This window comes from Panonychus citri, unplaced genomic scaffold, assembly GCF_014898815.1.
Source record: "Panonychus citri isolate SS breed McGregor unplaced genomic scaffold, ASM1489881v1 Contig00098, whole genome shotgun sequence".
Lineage (NCBI taxonomy): Eukaryota > Metazoa > Arthropoda > Arachnida > Trombidiformes > Tetranychidae > Panonychus > Panonychus citri.
Window position 1 is genome coordinate 73,282 of NW_026515503.1, and position 22,823 is coordinate 96,104.

Genomic DNA, 22,823 nt, shown 5'->3' on the forward strand with positions numbered 1-22,823 from the left:
CTCCCTTCTGTCTTCATCTTCATCTCCATCTCCATCATCATCATCATCATCTCTCTCTCTCTCTCTCTCTCTCTCTCTCTCTCTCTCTTCTCTTTCTCTTCTTACATTTGAAAAGTTTTTCTTTCATATTCTTTGTGCTTATGTTACATTGCGAAATTGTAGCAAAAGGCCAATGACAATTTTCTCAAAAACTTTTTCATCCTCATCTTCAGTTTGATAAGGTTAATTCCCGTTAGAACTTATGTGTTTCTTTTATCAACATCGAACTTGTAAAGCGCTGTTTGATCTTTCGACCTGGAATTCGCTCTATGTGGACCTTTTTGGTATTCTTTTTCTCTCCTTTTTCTCCATCTCTTTTGATGATTTATTTTCTTCTTTCTTGTCATCATTTTATCCTTTTTTCTTCATAGGTATTTGTTATTCTTCCAATGATATGTAATAAATACCTGTGTTTCTATCAGATTAATAGATGAATGTGCAAATAAACATCATAATCTCAATATGATGATACTTTTTCATGCTCATCTTTTATCATCATCATCTCTTTCCTGGTAGATCTTTTCTCTTTCTTCATCTTCATCTTCCTTTTCTTTTTTACCTGTTCAAAGTCAGAGAAGATAAAAAATTACAGGTAACCGTGATTCTTTTATTATGAGAAACAAAAAGTTGATTTTTTTCGAGCTAAACGAGAGAGAGAAAGAGAGATGAGGATAAACTTTACTGTTTTCATCCTCATCTTCATTAACCATCTCTTATCATTGGTAAATCAGCAAGAAACAATGTTCTGACCTACCTATTATACTACATGATACAGGTAGGATTTGAAGAAGACTGAAAAAAACGTGAAAATTCAGGTAACACACAAATTCAATCATGAAAAACATTATAACTTTTTTTTAATAAGCAAAAATATCTTGTTTATATTATATAAAAGAAAAGGTAAAAATGGTAACCATCATGAAATCAACAGTAACAGTTAATCATTGTGTTCATTAATTAATAATTTATGTAAATGATGAACAATTAATGCTTTGATAATCAATGTAACAATTGGTGCATAATTAAATTAGCTGATCAAGGTGATAAAAGAAAAATGAAAAGTTAAGAAAAACACTAAAACCAACAATAACATTGGTTAGATTGGCGATTCGACCGATTAAAAGAAGAACAAGAAACTGACCTAAGGTCAATTTAGAACATTTTTTTTTCTATCCCTGGACCAAAATTATGACTATTCCTATGAGAGGTAAATGATAATGATGATGATGAGGAGGCTCAGTCAACATCTTTGTTATTACATCATGTTGATGATGGATCACCAGGTAACTTCATCTTCATGATCATTTTTTTTTCTCACTGACTTATCAATCTCTTTCTATGGGGCAAAATAATGATTAGTATTATGTACTAATCGTTATCGTGTTCAATCAAAATCCCAAATCTTGACCCACTCTATAGAGTCCATTAGTTGGCCTCTTTTCTTAGCTTCTAACCTGTTGACCCTTCCAATAGGTAAATAGAGTTTGTTGGAAAAATTTCCTAGATGATCAACAACTTAATTAAATTTTCTGCTAGTTGATTAACTTATTTACCTTTTTAAATTGTGAATTAATTTGTTCCCAATGAAATTTAATCAACAAGCAACAAGTAACTCAACAAGTTTCATGTTTATCCGGTTCGGGTTTTTATTATTAATTTAAATGATTAAATAATGAAACAATTAACATTGAATTAAAAGTTTTTCATGTTTAGTGAATTAATTTTAATCCAGTGATTTAAATTTGGTAAAGAAAAATTGTTTTTCTTGTTTAATTACTTCATTCCTAAGATGATTCAGATTAAAGTAAAGGTTAGAAGGATTTTAATTCTTTGAAAAAGATTTAAGATAATCCATTTTTCATCCTCATCTTTATTGTCATCATTATATAATTCATTTGTCTTTCTACTGTCACCTTAACCTGTCTTCATCTTAATCTTCATCCTCATCTTTTTGTTATTGTTATTGTGAGACTTGAAGTAATTGCTTTCCGTTGTTATAAAACCATCACGAACCTGTAACAGTATCAAGTTAATCATCAACATCAAGAGTAGCAAAAAAATATATATGAAATAATTAAGATGATAATGATACTTATATTAATGATAATGACCAACGTTAACAATTAATTTTCGTTGACCAATGAAGATAACAAAAAACATTTCGTGTCATCACCAAGTAGAAAGCTACAAAAAAATAATGATCAACCACTGGTCAAGTTCAGGTTGGACACTGGACTCTCCTTTTCCCCGACATCATCAGCATCCTCATCCTTATTTTCATCCTCCTTCCTCTCCTAAAGCCTTGAATCTTTCTCTCTCTCTCTCTCTCCCTTCTCCTCCCATTTTTACTTGACCATTTCAATGATGATTCATATTCCTGAAAAAAGCAAACCAGAATAATAATAACCATCAATTGACTCAACGAAGCAAAAAGTTACCATGAAAAAAGCATTGAGATGAAAATAAAAACACCCACTGGACATTAATCAACATTGGTACAAACTGACCAAAAAGTCAATGTCAAAGAAGATGAAACTTTGCAAGTAGAATGAATTAACTAGCAGATGATGAAGATAATGATAGTTTATCACTATCATCATGAAAAGGTATCATTCCAATGGATGCAAATGATACCTTGGTGAAGAAAAAGTTTCAACAGGTAACAAAATCCATTACATTTTCTGCTATCATTTCAATTGGAATTTTTTTCTTCTTTACAAAGTTTCGTATCTTTAATTGTTTCCCTTAATCATCATCACCCAATGGTGATGGAAAAGAATATGATTAAATGATGATGATGATGATAATACATCATCTTCATCACCTAACAAGAAGAAGGTATATAAAAAACGATTCCATTTTTTTCACCACTGAATTTGGATCCAGGTAAATAAATGATATCTAATCATTTCTGCATCATTGAACTATCAATTTAAGATGATTAGAATTAGAATGATGATGATTATATGATAATAATGCAAATCAAATTTGATTGTTTGCACAAATTAGCATCATGATTATCAAATTATACTCATTTCAACCCAATAGATTTCCTATTTCTTAACATAGTGGTGGAAATTTTTTTCTCTCGCTCATCCAAACAAATCATCCACCTGAAATTCATAGTTAATTGTTATTACCTTTTCATCAGGTAGACTTTCAACTTACCTTAAATATGAGAGAGCATGAAAGTCTTTACAGGTAACCGTGATATTGCATTAGTCATTAAATATTACCCTGTATACATATGAATACATGGTAGAAGAAGATGAAAAAGTTTTCCAAAAGAAAATGAAAGTTTTTTTTTCTTCCAATTTTCTTATGCATTAACCTTATCATTAAATCACAAATATATTTACTCAATGAATGATATGAATCCAGTTTCATACCGATGATAATATTATGATTATAACCAGAAAACACCATGAAAATGATTTCCTTTGTTGGAATCATTTTCTTATGGAGATTGTTTCACTTTAAGCCAATTGAAGGGGTCAATCAATGGTCAAGAATGAGAAAACAATTCTGACCATTCAAGTTAATATGAAATGTAAATGATAATTTTTCATATACGATATTTTATAAACAAGAAAAACTTTCATCAGAATCATGATATTTAAATCAGTTGAAAATCTTGTCAGAAAATTGTCAATTATTTTCATGGTAAACACTTTAATCATCATCATTTAAATTGAAACCGATACAATTTATAAATTGACTTAATGGTGATGATAATGATTATCAATGATAATCAAATCACTTTTCCAGGTTTAGTTACCTTAAATTATAAACAGATTCATGATATTAATACAATTACAACAAGGTAAATTTAATCATATACGGGTTTTGAATTAATAATACATTGGATAATACAGTTAATCAATTGTGTAAATTGTGTGTGTTAATTTAAATAATCATCAACAATCAAACAGTTGCACATTGATTTAAGCCTTTAGGCTAACGATTACTTTGCTCATTTTAATGATATTACAATCATGGTTTCAACTGAATTACATGAATTAGGTTTTAATTTGCATCAAGTAATTATCTAAATATTTGATTAGCACGTTTTGTTAATAGTGATCATAAATTTCAAATGAACATTGGAAACAATCAAGTTCATCTCAATGATGAACTTAATTTTTTTTCATCATTTTGTTTCGTATATTTTTGTATGTGTTTGTTTTCTGGTGCTCGTTCAGCACATTGACAACATAGTGATTATGATGATCTTCATGAGGATGAAGGAAGGAAACATTATTTTGAGAAATTCAATGGAAATGAATTCAATCTTGTGGAACTGAATAAGAAAATGTTTGCCAAGAACTTTTTTCTTCTTCTCTCTTCTTTTCATCATCTTATCATCAATGATAATTGAGATGATTATATGATGATGATAAATTGGATGGAGGAAAAAAATAACAAAGGAAACACCTTGAAAGAGATCAGTCAGTTAGAAAACATTGATGACATAGGAATTGAATGTGAGAATTAAGTTAATCACGTTGATTACAAGATGATTAACCATTGAGAATAAAGATAATTTTTCTTTCATTAGCTTTACTGGTTAATCTTTAAACATACAATTAACTTTTGATTGTAATCCTCAATCTTAATCATCGATTTGGGATAAATAAAAAAATAGTTTCAATTGATGATTTGATTAATTGTGACAAAATTAAGCACATGAGAATCACCTTATTGGCTCAATCTACATGATAACAACAATTAAGAAAACAACAGTTAAAGATAATCCGTTAATTAACAATAATGATACGATGAAATTCAATCGATTCCCATGAATCAATTAATCGTCACTGATTCAGATTCCAAAACGATACCGAAAATGATGAGAAATTCAATCGATATTGAATAATAATAATCACCTTTTGACCTGGAACGACTTTTGAATCCGATTTGCCGACAGAAAGAATCCGAAACAATTTAACATGGTGACAATTAACTTAATTGTTATTATTTTATTACCAAAATTATATTACATTGCTATTCCTAATCAATTCAATCAACAATTTAAATATTATCAAAACTGTCAATCAAATTTCCGGTTCAACATAAAGATTGACCATTGAGATATCAAGTTATTATTTTAATGATTAGTAATATTATTTGATCAACATCGTGCTAAGGTGTTAATCATTATACTCAATGAAATTGATTGTTGGTTAAATGCCAACAATCAAGCCTACATAAACCTAAATAGTAAATATTGATTTATCGGATTAAAAAAGTGATACAATCAATAAAGTTAATCACACATCGGATTACAATCAAATATTATTGTTTAACTAGATCTTAATCACTTGATAACGAACTTCCCAATTATATTAATTATCACGTTAATTGTATACATTGAGGCTTAATTAAGCTCAGTTTTTAATAGTAAATTTTTAGGCTTTTTCTCGTGGTTAACAAATTAAGCTAACAATTAATGATAAGGTTTGAATTTTTTTATCAACGTTTCGATGTTGATTAAATCGTCCTATTCATTATCAACATTATCATGATGATGATGCTGATGATTAGTATATCATCATGTTAATCCCTTCCTGGTCACGATTAATAAATCACCTAAAGTAAATTAAAATTGTATTGTAATAGTTGGTTAGCATTTTCTAGTCTTTTTTTAATCTAATCATGAAAATTGTAAATCACAATTAGATTAATCATTAATTGAGATAACCAATCTATGGGCTCACCATCTTAATCACAATTTCAAGGTTATCTTGATGACATTGACTTAAATTATGTAACAATTAAGACTTAATCATTTTTTTTTGACTAACCTTTTTTTGTCCCTTCACCATTAGGATTGGTCAGTTGATTACAATTAAGCCTTTGATTAACCTGATTTAATGTTGTTATTATTATTTAGGTTGATTGTCATGATGTAATTTTTGTGATTTGCTTGGCAATTGATTAACAATCTGATGTAATAATATAATAATTGTCTTGATTATGTGACATTGTTAAGATTGAGTATTGATTGTTGTTCATAATATATTTGGTATTTGATTGTTTGGTCATCATTAATTCATTGGAGTTTAAATTGTTGTTATTATTAATCATACATTTAATTTACTCTTGATTGTTAGTGTATTAATTATCATTATCTCATAATCAATTACAACCTAATCATTGTAACCTGAAACTAATCATATACAATATAATCAATTGTAATATTTAATTACAATCGTAAACAATTAATAATTTGGAAAGTTTTTTTTTCTCATTCAATTAACTAAAATATTTTTTTTCAATTAAATTGAAAAAAGAAACCAAACCAAATCAAATTTAATTACGTTATTAATACTCAGCCTTTAAACATTAATAGTAACTAATTAAAATGATAATCAAGTAAATTAAATTAAATTTGTTGCTAATTTTTCAAAACTCAATGAAAACTGAAAACAATTAAACGAAATTAATTAAATCTAAATGTTTATTGCAACAATTTACAGTTAATTAGAACCACTGATCAGACATTGAACTTGAAACAATTGAATTTAACCAGGAAAGCAAAAAAATGGTCTCCAAACAATCAAATTAATCAATTGATTACTTGTGACATTGATTTTGGTGATTAACTTGATGATGAACAAAAAATGAATGAAAAATTTTATTCAATTGAATTTACGGTTACATGAATTTCACCACAAGAATCTGATCCAATCTCCAATGAATTTATTGCGTGTTAACTAATTGTAACAATTGATTGTTAATCATCATCATCATCAGTGTTATCATCCTTGTCTTCATTACTTACCTGTTATCTTCCTCCTCTTTAATCATCTGTAAATAATACAATTAGATTTGAATCAAGTCTATCCGATTGAAACATCCACTGGTTCCTCATTGATTTAATTCTTGATTGTTGATTGATTAAAAACAATTTATCACCATCAGTAGATAACATTAACAATCAATTCACATACCAATCTATTTGTCTTTAACCACCGTTAGCAATCAATTAATTATATTGAGTTAAATGGTTAATTGTTACGAAATTACTTGTCCAACAACAAGTAAATGTTTCCATTTTTTATCAAGACAATTAAGTTAATTGTTAAATCGGATAACAAAATAAAAAATATTATATTCAATCAACAGAAATTGATTATTCATCTCATGCTAATTAAATTATTGAATGGATTTTTTTTACCACTAAAAATAATAGATTGGAGACTTTAATTGTTGCATGTTGATGACAATTAACAGATCAATACAATAGCTGTAGACACACGTAATTTGACCCCTAATTTCCGGGTATAATTAGTTAATTGTAATACTTACAAATGGTCAGTTTATTAGAAATTCATTGATGAAAAATGAATATCTAAAAAGTTCATTTCTCTTGACCAGAACTTGTGTCATCACCTAATCCATTTACAAACATGCAACCAACAGTTCTGAATATTTCCTCAATTCCTCATGAAATTATCTCTCAAATGAAACATTTCATGATTGAAACTGAATCTAGAATTGATTCATTAGCTTGTAATTATCACATATGTAAATCAAACATTTAATCAAACATGATGATGATGATACAAAACCGATTCCATAATTATAACAGGTTATTAGCTTACCATCATAATTAGCATCCTCATCACCACCACAATAACATGATAATCATTGGCACATTCATGATAAATTAACCCTGATAGTATTTTGAATAAAAATGAAGAAGTAAGAAAAAAATTCCAATCAAATCAAAGTGTAAATCATTTGATTGCTATAAGATATTTAGAGACAAAAACTTTTACCTGGAAAATTAAGTTGAACATCTTACACTTAATTATCATGGAGATGATTAACTTGGTGATTAAATGTATATGCTTGAAAATTTGTGTACGTTTTGGTATGAAAATGACAAAGTTCTGGTCTAACGATAATATAACTACGTTGGTTTATTTTTATTGTTTCTACCTGTCTTTTAATAACGATAATGATGATGATTATTAAGTTAATAACTACTGTTGGACACTGATTGAGATGGACAAGTTTATCTTGTAAAGACAGGTAGTCACAAAGAGTGATGATGATGACAAGAGATTTGCCAGAGAGAGAGAGAGAGAGAGATAGAGAGGGAGAGTTGATTGTTGTTGTTTCCGTAAGTAAATTCTAATAATATTTAACAAGTCAAAAATTATCATGAAAGTTGAAGATGAGGACAATGTCCTTTTACCTGTTCTAACAAAAGGATCTAAGAAGATTAAAAGTTTTCTCTGTGATTGTTGTTTTAAATGTCCACCTTCTTGTCCTCCTCCTCTTCATCTTCATCCTGGACATTGGTCAGTTGATTTAGAATATCATCTTTGTTGTGACGTTGGATGTTATTAGAGTTAAAATTGTGGATACTTTTGATTATCATTGTGATTAGATAACTGATGCTTTCGTAAGAGTAAGTGACCGTTACTCTTATGGACTTTTCCTATTTATCTTTCAATGTAAATTACAATGTTGATTGTGATGAGATGATGATAATGATGATCGTAGAAAAGAAATGAAAGGAAAAGTAATTCATAATAAAGATGATGATGATAACTCATTGAATAGTAACAATAAGGTTTCTGGATGGATGCTGATGAAATTTTTACCTTTTCTAATATGAATAGAAGATGAGATTTATGAATGAATGAAAAGTGACCTTAAGAATTGCGTGATTTCATATTGAACTTCTGCTGGTGGAACATCTTATTTTCTTGATTATTATTATCATTCCTATTCAGAGATAATTTCAGTTTCCATTCATTTACCTTATTTTACTCCTCCTTTTTTCTTACCTGTACAATCATCTTATCCTTTTCTTACTTATCTCAAATCTCTACCTGTGTCTTTTATTCATCATCTCCATCATCCTGATGTTCATTGTTGAAACTAATTCATTACCAATTCAGAAACTCATCACCATAATTCAGTTGTTGATGAAACACTTTCAATATCTCAAGTAATAAATGAATAGGAAAGTTTTTTCTTGCTTCCTTTTCATTTGAATAGATGATGATGATGATTACAATTAGATTAGTGTGTAACAATTAAAGGAAGATGAATTTTCTTGAAAGAAAGTAATCAAAATCAATGTTGCCCCTCTCATGATGTGATGATGATGTTCATCATGATGAAAATTTAATCGATTATCATGAAATTGATGAGATATCAGAACAATCTTCCAATTGTTTAAGATAAAAGGGAAATATGATTAGGTCATTGACTGGTCAGAAAATTTCCTCTTTCTTTCTCCTTTCTCTTGAATCATGTAAGTTTGACCTTGACCATTGAACCATCATCTTCATCAACTGAAATAAAAGAGACTCAATTAACTCATTCAGCCATTAACAGAATATACTATGTACCGATCATTTCATTTCTGGTCACCATCACGTTGAATGTTGACCAGTACTTGAGGGCTTTAAACACTTAACATAAGTCATTGTCTTTGATTGTTATATCATATTAATTTGTATCACTTGCAATTAAATTGTTAATAACATTTATTTTTATTGTAGACAAAAAATGTGACGAAATTTTTTTTTACTTGTTTGTAAAAAAATAACTGTTATTATTAATGTAATTAAGTTGATTATTATCATGATGATGGTGATGATACGAAGGTGGAAAGGGAGGAGACGGAAGGAAATGTGATAAAATAATTAAGGTGACAATCTGCTTCCGGAACAAGTTCAATAATAATATGAGTCCCATCCCTTTGGACAATGAAATCACTTTACTATTATTATTACATCATCACTCTATGTTTAATCAACTGACCAAATGTTATCATTGAGAAAAGTGCTCCAGGTAAACTTATCATCACCATCATCATCTTTCCCTTTTGACCATCTCTTGATTATTATCACAATTTAACCTAATTATTAAATTCTAACCGAACTGACCTTGGACTCTAAAACCTTTCGAGTAACCATAGTACCAGAAATATGAAACAAAAACAAAAGAGAGAGAGAGAGAGGAGAGAGGGAGAGAGGGAGAAAGTTGAATAGACTCTATCTTTCAATTTCATCATCAGGAAACGGAAATGTTACCAATCGATTGTAAAAGAATGGAAAAGATAAAATATGAATGGAAAATAAAAGAAAAGTGGGTGGGATGAATGAAGAAAATGGTCATAATATTTTCTCTTTCTTTCTCTATCCTGTTTTCAGAGTCTTCTCTTACTATTCAATAATTATCTCCCTCATCATCATCATCGTCACCACCGGAAATCCCTAAGGGTATTTTTACCTGTGACTCTGACTCATTGGTGAAAGAGACAAACGGAAATTCATCCAACCATGAATATTGAATATCGTGTCTTCACCCCCAAGGCAATTGCTTTTGTTTATCACTGTTACTTTATCATCTCAACTCCCACCCAAAGGACAAACTTTCACCTTTTACACAAAGAGCTCACTCGTCTCACTATCTTCCCCTCTCTCTCTCTCTCTCTCTCTCTCTCTCCCACCCCAACCTTTCATCCTCCCATCAAGGTAGACAGAAATTGTCAAAACAAAAAACTCAGGGTCAACCAAATGATGTAAACAGATGATAAAAGTTTCGTATCATTATCATCAGAGTTAATTAATCTCCGATCATTTTACAGAATTAAATTACACTCTCGCTAATCAAATGGCTCAACAATTTAACAATGACCACAAAATTTGGGTCAAATCTTTGGAGTAGATAAACAATCAACTGAACGGTGATAATATAAACAGCAATTAATTCAAACTCTCCAAAGATAATTAATAAATTGACTAGCAGATTAACCTGTTGATAAGGTTAAATTGTTTCAATGACCTTGTCAATTGTTGTTGTTAATGATGAATTATAATCTAATCATTATCATGATATTTAAATTGAAAGGATTGATTAGATTGACGTTAATCTAATTCAGTTTAATGATAATCATCACCACAAAACTGTTGATCAATTTAATGATGAACCTGAAATTTTGATGTCGGCAAAAATATCAGAATTTTTTTTAGGTGTGAAAAGATTTGATAGTTAATCTGATCGCAATTTAATCAACTTTTATTCTTACCTTAATTGTGTTCAATTGAGTTACATGAAATGAGAAATTTATTTCAACTAAATTAGTATTTAGAAAATGTTGAAATCTCATCAATTCAATTTACAGTTTGATTGGTCATCTAAAGGTTCAACTTATTGATTGACAGGTCAACTTGATGATGATGATCAACATTATCATTATTATTATCACAATCAACAATCATGTACATGGATCAAAATTAACTAAAGGTACATTATTATATTATTATAATCACGATTTTCTTGTGTAATCTTGTATTGAACACAATTTACCTTGAAAACTGTTGATTAATTGAAGTACCAGAAGAAGAAAAAAGTTATTTAAAGTGTAATCAACTAATCAAAAAGTGAAATTGAAAGTAAATCAAGAAAAACAATTGAAATCTTAATCATTTAGCTAATCAATAATCAAAGGATCATTTGTCTTTCCATCATCATCATCATCTGTTAAACTCACAATTAAATTTGAGGTAACCATTATTAACCATGGCTGGTTGATTATTACAACAACAACATTTAAGTGGTTAAATTTTTTTCCACCCTATTGATTGTAACAATCATCATCATCATCTTCCCTCTCTGTCAATTGATTGTCATCCTCTTCCCACCGTTTGACTCCTTAAAGTTTAGCTTTAGTTTTCCTCCTTTCCAACATCAATGATGACAAATAATTTACCACTTTCTCAATATATTGTTACCTTTTCAGGTAAATCATGAGTATTTTTCATGGTTAACTAATTGTCATCTCAATTGTGACTCCTAAAAACTTTCTTAACGATTATCTAGAATTATTATTAACAATATTTACCACAAAATCATGATAAAACTTTATTACTCTTCTTGTTGGAAATGTAAATTGATTACATTACCTTAATATTGATTGTTGGCAAGAAAAAAAGGTGATTAGAATTTAAATTGTTAACAATGATTTCCATTAATGTGTCGATAAATTGCTCTGAAAATTAACTTTAATAACCAAGTAAAACCTGAGAAAAGTATTGAAAAAAAGCGATACAATGGAAATTCATTGAGAGAAATTGATAATTAGCTTGGAAATAATATTTTCGCCAAAAATTGAGAATAAATTGTTCAGCTCAGTTTCACAGTTACGAATTGATTTCGCCCTGACAATTTGCTTTCTTAAACTTTCATCTTCCGACTCCACCTAATTCAAGTTAATTCACTGATTTCTTAGAAAGTAAATCAGCTTTTTGATTAGCAATTAAAATGAAATTTGATTTGTTGAGCTCACATGAGATTGATTATCACACAATCGATGATGAATCAATGGCGTAAACATTGACGATCTCCTCTCACTCATCTCTCAAGATTATTTAAAAGTTTGAGATAATCACTGATCCATAAATATAAAAATCATTCAACAAACAACCAGATAAACAACAATCAGTTTAAAGACACAAAGCTCAATGTAAACTTAAACAATACAAAATCAACAATCAAGGTAAGAAAAAAAAATGTATAACAAACAATTCATTCAATGGTAACCTAATGTAAGATTTTTTTGCCAAAAAACAGGTAACACTAAACACCAACATCTAAGGAGGATGAAGAGATGACAAGATGAAGGGATCATCTCCTCCTTGTCTCGTCATCCTCTTCTCATCATGGTAAGTATGATGCTGATGATGGTCAGTTGACTTTAAAATAATTAAATTCCCTCTCTGACAATTAGAGTCCGAATCAGATTCACTTTTACTATGAGCTAAATGGTTTCACTACATACAAATAGTTCACAGGTAAGATTAAGTTATCAATTAGTGTACTAAGTAAATAATAACTTTTTTTCATGAATTTCATGAATCAGATTATTGTCTGAATGTAATTCCATGTGAGCTGATGATTTCTCAGGGAAAAACTCTCACCCTGGTTGAGATGGTAAAAGAAAGTTAAACCAAGTAAATCGCTCTCTCTCTCTCTCTCTCTCTCTTTATTTATCCATCATCTTCATCTTTATTCAAAATCTTTGAGCTTTTGCAATTATTTAACTTATAATTGTTATGAGATGAATAGTTAATTGTAGACTCGAGAGTAAGTAACCAGAAAGTAATATAAACCGGACGATGCATGAAATGATGATAATGATGAGGCGGAGGTTGAAGGTGGGATTGAATTGGTGACAATAGATATTCACTTTCATACCTGAGTATTGTTATTGCTTATTTGCATATCCATTTACGCTTTATACTAATTCACACAACTTGAACACAGATAACAATTTGATACCATAATCACCAAAGGTGTTCATCGAGAAATTGATTATCGTTAGTTAGAAATTTTAATTAGAGTTCAAAGAAAAGGTTGATAAGCTTATAGATTTAGTCATTTGTGTACTAACCTGTGGAGTAGATTTTTGAGACTTTTCTCTTTAATTCTAATATTAAGACGAGTTTTCGCATTAAATTCTTGAAAATCAAAATCATGATTGTCCATTACTGCATGAAGGCTCAGAAAAAAGAATTTTCTTGTTTAATTAAATCGTTTTGCAGTAAACGAGTTACAAAGTTTTAAAATCGATACGAGTGGCTACATGTTATCTTTATGATAGCCGAGAAATGACTTACATGTAGATAGGATTTCAAAGATTAAGATTTTGGTTTCATCAAAATCTCAGAACTCACTCAGAAGATATTCAAAGAATAGAGAAAATATTTTGATAAATTTTTATTTCATGCCAAACCAATCTCGTAAATCTATTGATTACCTTAAATGTTTACCCAACTATCTCATGAGTTAACTGCTAGAAACGAAGTTTTTATTTATTTATTTGTTTTGATATTTTGAAAATTTCGTCAGAAATTCTCATAATTTATCCATGCAGGCTAATTGTAGTTGGACTTCATTTCCATCTTTTGTGTGTTAATAAGTTGGGATTGGACTGATAAACCAAACTAAGAGTTTGAATTCAGTTGATCCTGAGACTTTGTCAATTGTATTGGAAATTGGAAGAGACCAATTTTTTTGTGAACTTTTGGTTCCATTGGAAGTTTTTAACTTTTTCACCGAATTTGTTTCCTTCATGTTTATTGATTGATTACCAGTGTTACTTGAATTGTTTATCTCTGGATTCGTTTCACTTGTACTGTTGTTATTTATATTTGCAGAATCGAGCATCGGTTGTAAGATCCTTCTTCGTGCATTGATAAACCAATTGTTCACTTGGAGAAGAGTTAAATTTGTTTGAGCTGCAATCGATCGTTTCTCGTCTTCGGTTGGATATAATTAGAATTCATTTTTTTCTGGTTTCATTTTGAGCATTCGAAGCATCACTTGACCAGGTCAACTTTCTAATTGTCATTATCTCGTTTGATAAATTACCAGTTGACGCTGAGCTACTAGAATCATTGAAGGAATGATTTGAACGACCAGAGGAACCATGTAAACTTGAGGTTCCACATAATAATTTTTCAGAATTCATCTCGGTTTGTAAGAAATTTAATCTTCTTTGAAAAAATCTTCTACATTGATTGATTTTCTTGAAAATGGCTTCAGTAATTGACTAACATGGTTTCCTTTACATAAACTGCTATGAGATGCATTGGCAATCAAAATTAATTTAGTTAATTCATTTTTTGTAATATTTTTACAAACATTTAGATGCCTATGGGTTGGATTTTCAATGTAAAGTGGACTAGAAGTTGGCTTAGTGACCACTAATCCGTCCATTACATTGCAGCCATAATTATCGAAGTCAAAGGTTGCCAAGTGATGGAGAAATTCAGTCAACAAGGTCATGAAAGGTGTTGTCTCATCATAGGTCAGGTCATTGGTTTTTTTGGTACTGGTGCGAGCTTGATATGGATCGTAAATCACATTAAGTTGACTGATTGGTGGTAAAAGAGGAGGAGATCGAATTTGTAAAAAGTGAACAACCAACATCATCAGGCCAAAACTGTTGATCCAAACACCAGGAGCCGATCGAGTGATAATTTGTTGCATTGCCCATAATTTAGTAAATACCACCAACTTGATCACTCGAATGTCAAGCCGAGAAAATTCATGGAGAACATGAGCAATGTCGATTCCACTGTCCCTGGAATCAGGAAAAAATGTTAAATCTCCATCCAGTCCACATGAAGTCGAAGCAAATTTGATTATTGGCACTCGAGCCATAAGTATGGGTGCGACATTCTGGACACCGGGGACAAAATCCTTTAAATATCCAGTTACAATGTTTAAAATTCTTTGTGTGTCCAGTTTATCACCGACCATCGTCTTACTGGATACTAAATTTAAACCATAAACATTATCTTGAATTCTAGGTGATGACTGGGGTGATAAAAATAAATCTAAATCACTTTGGTTCCAACCAAATCCATTTACGGATGAACCAAAAGGCGATAATCTCAGTTGATTGAAAGGTCCATCACAAATCAACTCGCTTAGTTGATTGTTGAGAAAAAATCTCAATTTTGTTTCTAATTCATTAAGGATAACACTATTGGCCAATGTATCTATGAATGAATCACTTTCTTCTTGAATTGTTGAATTGATCAATTTCCACCAAGATTGACGATTATTCAATAGATCGGGTATCATTTCTGGTTCCTTTTCCAAATTATCAGTGATGAATTGACTTGGTAAAATGGTGAATACTCTCGAGTTAACTGGAAATGATTGATGGAGAAAATTTTTCTTATTCTTCTTGAAAAACATTGAATAATCATTCAGTTTAATTAAACAATATCGATGAGATTTAAGACAATATTTGTAAATTTTGTCAATCGGAGAGTCTAAAATCTGCTCCATCAAACCTTTAGAAATAAACTCTAATTTTTTTGTTGTATCCTCAAGTAAAATACAACTTTCAGCGTAAAGATTTTCATCTTTTATCATCGTTTCAAATGAATCAAATGAACTTTGATAAAATTGGCCAGTTAATTTATCATCTGTAAGGATGGTTGATGTTTTCGTTGTTGAATAGTTGAGTTTACTGTTAATGGAAGATGAAAAAAACAATTGTCGAGAAAAAAGACATCCACCAATTCGCCAGCAATTGATTGGAAACATTCTCAACATACACAAAAAAAACTAATTCCCAATATTTAAACAAACCACAATAACTAATTAAAGAAAAAGATAATTAAATTGTAAAAAAAACAACAAAAAATTTTCCATTCAAAGGTAAACCATGTGTAGATTATCACGTGATGAGAACATAACATCAGCTGAGATTTTATTTTCCATCAATAAATGACTTCAATTATCTCAAAGAAAATACAGCCAACTAGCTCTCTAATTAATAAACTATTCGAAATGTCAAATAAAACAATTAATGGAGAGAAACATTAAATTACTAATTAGGCAACATGATTAAATTAAATTCTCAATTCAAATTTAGTGATAAAAGAATAGCGATGAGAGCGCCATCTGTCTGTGAGAATAGAAAATTGAAAAAATTCTTTTCTCATTTTGTTTACTTTTTTCATCTGATGTTTACCTTTTTTCTTAATTGATGGATTAATTTGAGGAATTACATTTTTTGTCCGATTAATGTTTTGATTTATTAATTCTTTTTAATTTGTTAACCTTTGTGTCTCTTTTTTTCCTTTGTTCAAATAGGTTTTATTCAATTAGAACTTTAATTTGAAGGGTATTTCCGTCCGGTTTCTCTCTACATCCAGATTGATTTCTGTTTTGGTCTAGAAGAGAGAAAGTTGAGTTTCATGGTTTCGCCAAAATCCTGATCTAATTTTGATTCACTCATAATGGACATTAACATAAAACAAGAACTTGGAACTGACCAGAGTAAATCAAATCCTGAACTGTCCGATTATGATGATAATTCTTACAAAATTAAATGTGCCAAACTTAGCCAAAGGATAGACGAGTATAGAATGGAAAATGAAAGACTTCTTCATCATATTTGTCAAGTAAAGAAATTAATTGATCGCTATTCTAAACAGAAAAGGTATTATATTGACCACGATAAACATGTAACAATCAAAATTTGTTCTTAATCGAATCATATTGAAGAAGATGAAACAAAAAGCTCATCCAGTCAAGTTGTTCATTGGATAATAATCAATCTTTCCCTTTTCAATCATCTCAAAACTTCAATCATGTTTGATTAGTTTCCTTGTTTCTATTTGATGTAATTAATATCTATCCATGTAATTGCAGTTCTATGATGAAACGATTATCGACTTACACCAATAGCAATTCAAATAGTTGGTCGGAAAATTAAATCAATTGTGCCGAAGGATCAACATTGTAAAATAGACTCAACAACCTTTCATCTTTTCTCTGCCATCTATCAAACAATTAAGTGATATTTAAATTTTCGAAACAATCAACAATATGAAATGTTTGTAAAAATTTTCCATTCATCATTAACTGTCCGAAATTAATTGATCTTCAACCCAATTAACACGAACCATTGAATCAATTGAATGTTTTAACCGAATCAAAAAAGTGAAAGTTAAGTCAAGGTAAAGTTCAATTCTAATTAATGTAAGTTAATTTGAACGGAAATTACCTGTGGTTTTAATTACAATTAGGTGTTACCCTGACAAACTAAATACAATAGAAAATAATTACAATTCAAACAATTTGGTTTAGTTTTCACTCGAAATTTTAATTCATCAGTTTATCAACAATTAACTTTTGATTTTCCTTAAAGCATCTTCATTGATTAAATTACTTTTTCTTTCATTTTGAAGTTATCGTTACACTGGACAACATGAATTTCTCAATGTTTAATTTTTTCCATATTCTTTTAATTCTCAACTGTTTAGATTCCATTCAACTAATTGACTATCAAAAAAGTGATTTAAATTTACCTCAAACTTCAAAATTACTTAATCAATTGACCAAAAAAGCTGAAGATCTACAACAATCACCTACAACTGATTCATTAATCCATTCAGTTTCTCCTGATCATTATGACCATTGGTCACCTGAGATGGACAGTTACTTCACTCATCATCCAGAATCATCAGCTCACCAATATTATAATTTTCATTCTGAACGAAGCAATTTAATGGAACCATTAGAAGACAATCTTGATTACGTTGATGATTTACCAGATGAAATACCAACCGGAGAAATTAAATATTCAGATAATATGAATTTAGAAGATGAAGATGTAACAGAAACTGATGGCGAAGACGATGAACTTGTTTTAAGTAATTTCCACAAGACAATTGACAACTCAGGTAAGAATTAGCCACTCAAAGTGCCTTAATTGTTGATGATTAACGACAATTATTTCCCTGAAAAAATTAGGAAACAATTGGAGCATTTATGATGATAATTATTCTGTTTCTGATTTTCGATGTTCCAATAAAATCTATGCTGGTTATTATGCTGATGTTCAATCAAATTGCCAGGTATGTACGAAGACACTCAGTTGATTATCATCGCAATCTAATTAAAAAACTTTTTCTTATGTTCATTTAGGTTTGGCATCTATGTGAATCTAATGGTCGCCATCATACATTTACTTGTCCAAATGAAACTTTATTCAATCAATTGTATCGAGTTTGTGATTGGTGGTATAATGTTGATTGTCCTAAATCAAGGGAATATTATCACATGAATCGTGATCATGGTTTAATTAATCATCATGATTCAAATTCTCGTTCACGTCCATCATCAACACCAACAACAATTTCTCAACAATCAGGTGAAGGAGATTATAATATACAAACAATTGATATAAACGACGAACCGATAGTTGATGATGAACAATTAATCCTCGGAACACAAAGGAGATCGACAATTAAATCACCTAATTAACCAACATCGTTCATCTTTAATTTATATATTTCTAATTCTTAAACATCAACAACTCAACAAATTTTTGTATCATCAACTAATCCAGAGAATCTATTTTTGATATGATTAAATGTAAACCAATTCAATAAGTTAATTCAGTTAGAATTTTCAATTTTTTCTCTTTATTTCAATTCATTGGAATGGAGTTTGAAGATTTAATTTCGTTTTTGGGATTTAACTTTGTACAGATGAAGAAGATGATTAAAGTGATGCATCCATATCAATGGTGATAAATGATTAAATTGAATAATTAAGACTAAAAACAAAGAAGAGTATTGATTAGTTGACTATTAATGAAATGGTACATTAGATAAAAATTGTGTTTTCAATTTGAACACAAACACTTGAACAAGTTAATTGTTTCTCTTTTTGTTAACAATTAACTGTTCTGAGTCCTAAATGAGTATCATCTTTGAGATTTGGTTAATATATTAGAATACATGATCGGTGGTAAATTAGAATTAAATTAATTTTGGTTAATTACTGATTCAATTTCAACTTAAATATCGTGTTGAGGTTGTTGTCGTTGATTGTTCAGTTGATCCTGAGACTTTGTCAATTGTATTGGAAATTGGAAGAGACCAATTTTTTTGTGAACTTTTGGTTCCATTGGAAGTTTTTAACTTTTTCACCGAATTTGTTTCCTTCATGTTTATTGATTGATTACCAGTGTTACTTGAATTGTTTATCTCTGGATTCGTTTCACTTGTACTGTTGTTATTTATATTTGCAGAATCGAGCATCGGTTGTAAGATCCTTCTTCGTGCATTGATAAACCAATTGTTCACTTGGAGAAGAGTTAAATTTGTTTGAGCTGCAATCGATCGTTTTTCGTCTTCGGTTGGATATGGATGCTAATTGTTTAGTTAATAATAGAGAAATTAATGAGATATTTTCATGATAATCACTTGATGTACAAATGATTAACTGATATTCTTACCACAATGTGTTGGAATAGCCAAGATCGCATTACCGAAGTCGCTTGTTTTGGTAGAATTCCTCTTTTCTGGTTTCGCTTTTGAGCAACATTCGAAGCCTCATCACTGAGGTCACCTTCGGTGCCACTGTCGATTCGATAAGTTAAATTTAAAGGTTTATTTGCTCCATTATCTTGAGGTTGATTTTCCGTTGATTTCTCTTTATCTGGATCTTTGGTTTTCTCTTCAGATTGTTGTTGTTTATATTTCGATTGATTTTGTTGATGTGTTTGTTTGTTTTTTGTGAGATCTTGTGCAATTGCTGTTTGAAAATCTGTTAATTGTAACAATTGATGGAAAAGAGAAAAAAAACATAAGATTATCAGATTAATTTTCTAATTGTCATTATCTCGTTTGGTAAATTACCAGTTGGCACTGAGTTACTGGGATCATTGAAGGAATAATTTGAAGGACCAGAGGAACATTCATCTGATGAAGACGAAGAGCAGGAAGAATTATCAAAGGAACCATGTAAACTTGATGTTCCACGTAATAGATTTTCTGAATTCATTTTAGTTCGCAAGCAATTGATGTATCTGAAACAGAAGTCTTTACATAAATCTTGAACTTTTTCCAGCTCCAGTAAGTGGATCCTAAGAACTTGAATTGCTTTGATCATCTACAAGTACGAAAAAGCAAACAAAATAAATGATCTCAATGATTGTTAATATAATCAATCAAACAATTTGAATATAAACAAACACATGACAGAGCAAAGATTTTAAACTGACCAGATTATCCACTTCAGGATTTTCACCTAAAATTAATCCCTCATCACCAAGTTTACTTTCTATTGCTGCTCTTAATTCACTATTAAATGTTTCTCCGGAAGCAAATGGTTCATCATTAACACCTAATGTCGCTGTTGCAATTTCACATTTCTCCAACAATAGAGCTGCAATTGTAAGAAATAGACAATTAGAATGGTTGACTAGTTGACCAATCAACGAGAAATTAAATTCATATGAATGAACAAAGGCACAAGTTGAATGTTAATATTACCTAAAAGTGGATACAATGGATGCTTGTAAAGTTGATTTTTGTAATTATCAAACTGAGCAATATCTTTGATTAAATGTTCATCGTGTTGAATTGGTAAATCATCAGCAGGATTATCACTGGTTTCTTTCTGATTGGGTGAACTATTTGGCTTGTCAATCAGTTGATTATCCTCTCCATTATCTCCACTAGATTTGTCCTCACAATTTGCATATTCCTCTGTTTCTTTCAATTCTCTATGTGAATTGTTTTCCCTTTCAAATTCATCTTCATCTTCATCAGACAAACAGTCCGAAGAAATATCAGGCGGATTCATACGTTCGATTTAAAGAAAAAAAACACAAATTAATCACGAACAACAAATCAATTAGATGAATTAAAATTTCGATCAACCAAAATAAAAATTGAATAAGAGAGCAAATGAGAAAATCTATCAAAGGTAAGTGATGATATTGAGATGTTGTTGATTGGAAATCGGACTCAAGTTGGACATCATCCAGAGAGAAGGAAACAAATAACATCAAACCATTCGATCATTTCCACTAAATTCCAACACTTGGATAATCTACCAAAAGTCAATCTATTCACCAACAAATAAACTCAATTAAATTAAACGTTAATCCGGTTAACATAATTAACCAATAATGAGAAACAATTAACTGAACAATATCGAGAAGCATCAACAATAAAAATCTAACAGAAAAGAATTTCCAATTAACTCAAACATCGACTCATAGATGGAGCTCATTTTCTCCAAACGGAGAAATTAATTAATTTTTAATTCCAATTGATTAATGGTAAGTAAAATTAACATTTTCGCTTTTTTATTGCAAATTTAGCTTATTATAAAGTGTATTTCTAAATTTTTCTTAAAGCAATTTAATTGCTCTTAATGGTATCATCATTTACAGTCGTCGAATTTACTTTTTAAGTTGTTTGTTCAATAGTTTCGAGTAAATGTTTTAATTAGCATTTTCCATTCTATTTTCTCCTTTCAATTCGTGGACACAATAAATTGGATCAAATGTAATTAACTTTGATCGATTGATGAAAAAATTTTCCTCTTTTTGTCTCCACTGGTCAATTGAAAAATCTTTAAAGTAAAAAGCGATCTCTTCAAGAGCTGAATCTTCAGAATCGGAGCCATGAACGGCATTTCTTGTATCTGTTAATCCATATAAGCCACGGATCGTATTTGGTGCTTCATAAACTGCTCTAGAAAGTGTTATTAATAAAAAAGAAATCAATATATTTAAACAATCAATCAATTGGAATGAAAATTAATCACAAAGATTTTTATACCTGTAAACCTTTGTTGGTCCCATGATGGATCTCCAGTGTTTAATAGCATTGGGATGAGCCAAAATATGAGCCCAAATGGGTCCACTTGACATAAAGGTAACCAAACGATGGAAGAAAAATTTATCTAATAATCAAAAATTGTTAATTCACCAACAATTACGATCCGAATCAATCTCAACGAGGTTTACCTTTATGTTGATGATAGAAACTCTCAGCATCAGCTTGATCCAATTTGCAACATCGAGATCGAATAAAGTAAAATCCTTTTCTGCAAATTAGATTTCTGAGATCCTAGAACAATCAAAAAGCACAAATTAAACCAAATAAAAAGTTAAAAAACAAAACAATTAAATCAAATCAACAAATTAAAAATCAACATAAGAAAAAAACTAACAATTGTTTTACAAGCGATCGGAGTTATATCGGGTTTGATTAGACAAAGAGTTAATTGTAACCTCGCACCGATTGTCGAGACCATTTTGACCAATCAATCATTCAAATTAACTAAATTAAATTAAAAAAGAAAAACAATTAAAAACAACAACAAATTTCAATCACACTTGAGATTCTTACACATGGTAAACATAAATCTCCACTGGATAAGCTCCTCCCCTTTTTCTTTCTTTTTTCTCTTTCTTGCTC

The 22,823-nt window shown here is 29.8% G+C and overlaps 4 protein-coding genes across 4 annotated transcripts; 1 reads left to right on the plus strand and 3 right to left on the minus strand.

Moving 5' to 3' along the window:
- Window positions 1-14,543: 14,543 nt before the first annotated feature.
- On the minus strand, window positions 14,544-16,469 carry LOC128388385 (poly(A) RNA polymerase, mitochondrial-like). Its single transcript, XM_053347770.1, has one exon. It carries the CDS (start codon window positions 16,141-16,143, stop codon window positions 14,560-14,562), a length of 1,584 nt encoding a protein of 527 aa, XP_053203745.1. The 5' UTR covers window positions 16,144-16,469; the 3' UTR covers window positions 14,544-14,559.
- Window positions 16,470-16,548: 79 nt separating this feature from the next.
- Window positions 16,549-18,997, plus strand: LOC128388390 (uncharacterized). The gene is made up of 5 exons (XM_053347774.1): window positions 16,549-17,035; window positions 17,248-17,431; window positions 17,862-18,281; window positions 18,352-18,455; window positions 18,526-18,997. Exons 2-5 carry the CDS (start codon window positions 17,425-17,427, stop codon window positions 18,862-18,864), a joined length of 870 nt encoding a protein of 289 aa, XP_053203749.1. The 5' UTR covers window positions 16,549-17,035; window positions 17,248-17,424; the 3' UTR covers window positions 18,865-18,997.
- A 5-nt stretch (window positions 18,998-19,002) lies between these two features.
- On the minus strand, window positions 19,003-21,549 carry LOC128388387 (homeobox protein Meis3-like). Its single transcript, XM_053347771.1, has 5 exons — window positions 20,883-21,549; window positions 20,612-20,775; window positions 20,247-20,499; window positions 19,844-20,154; window positions 19,003-19,757 (listed from the first exon to the last, which is right to left on the minus strand). Exons 1-5 carry the CDS (start codon window positions 21,193-21,195, stop codon window positions 19,398-19,400), a joined length of 1,401 nt encoding a protein of 466 aa, XP_053203746.1. The 5' UTR covers window positions 21,196-21,549; the 3' UTR covers window positions 19,003-19,397.
- Window positions 21,550-21,670: 121 nt separating this feature from the next.
- Window positions 21,671-22,773, minus strand: LOC128388391 (nucleoside diphosphate kinase 6-like). Its single transcript, XM_053347775.1, has 4 exons — window positions 22,576-22,773; window positions 22,370-22,472; window positions 22,182-22,305; window positions 21,671-22,094 (listed from the first exon to the last, which is right to left on the minus strand). The coding sequence occupies exons 1-4, from the start codon at window positions 22,657-22,659 to the stop codon at window positions 21,842-21,844; spliced, it is 564 nt and encodes a 187-aa protein (XP_053203750.1). The 5' UTR covers window positions 22,660-22,773; the 3' UTR covers window positions 21,671-21,841.
- Between the last annotated feature and the right edge of the window lie 50 nt (window positions 22,774-22,823).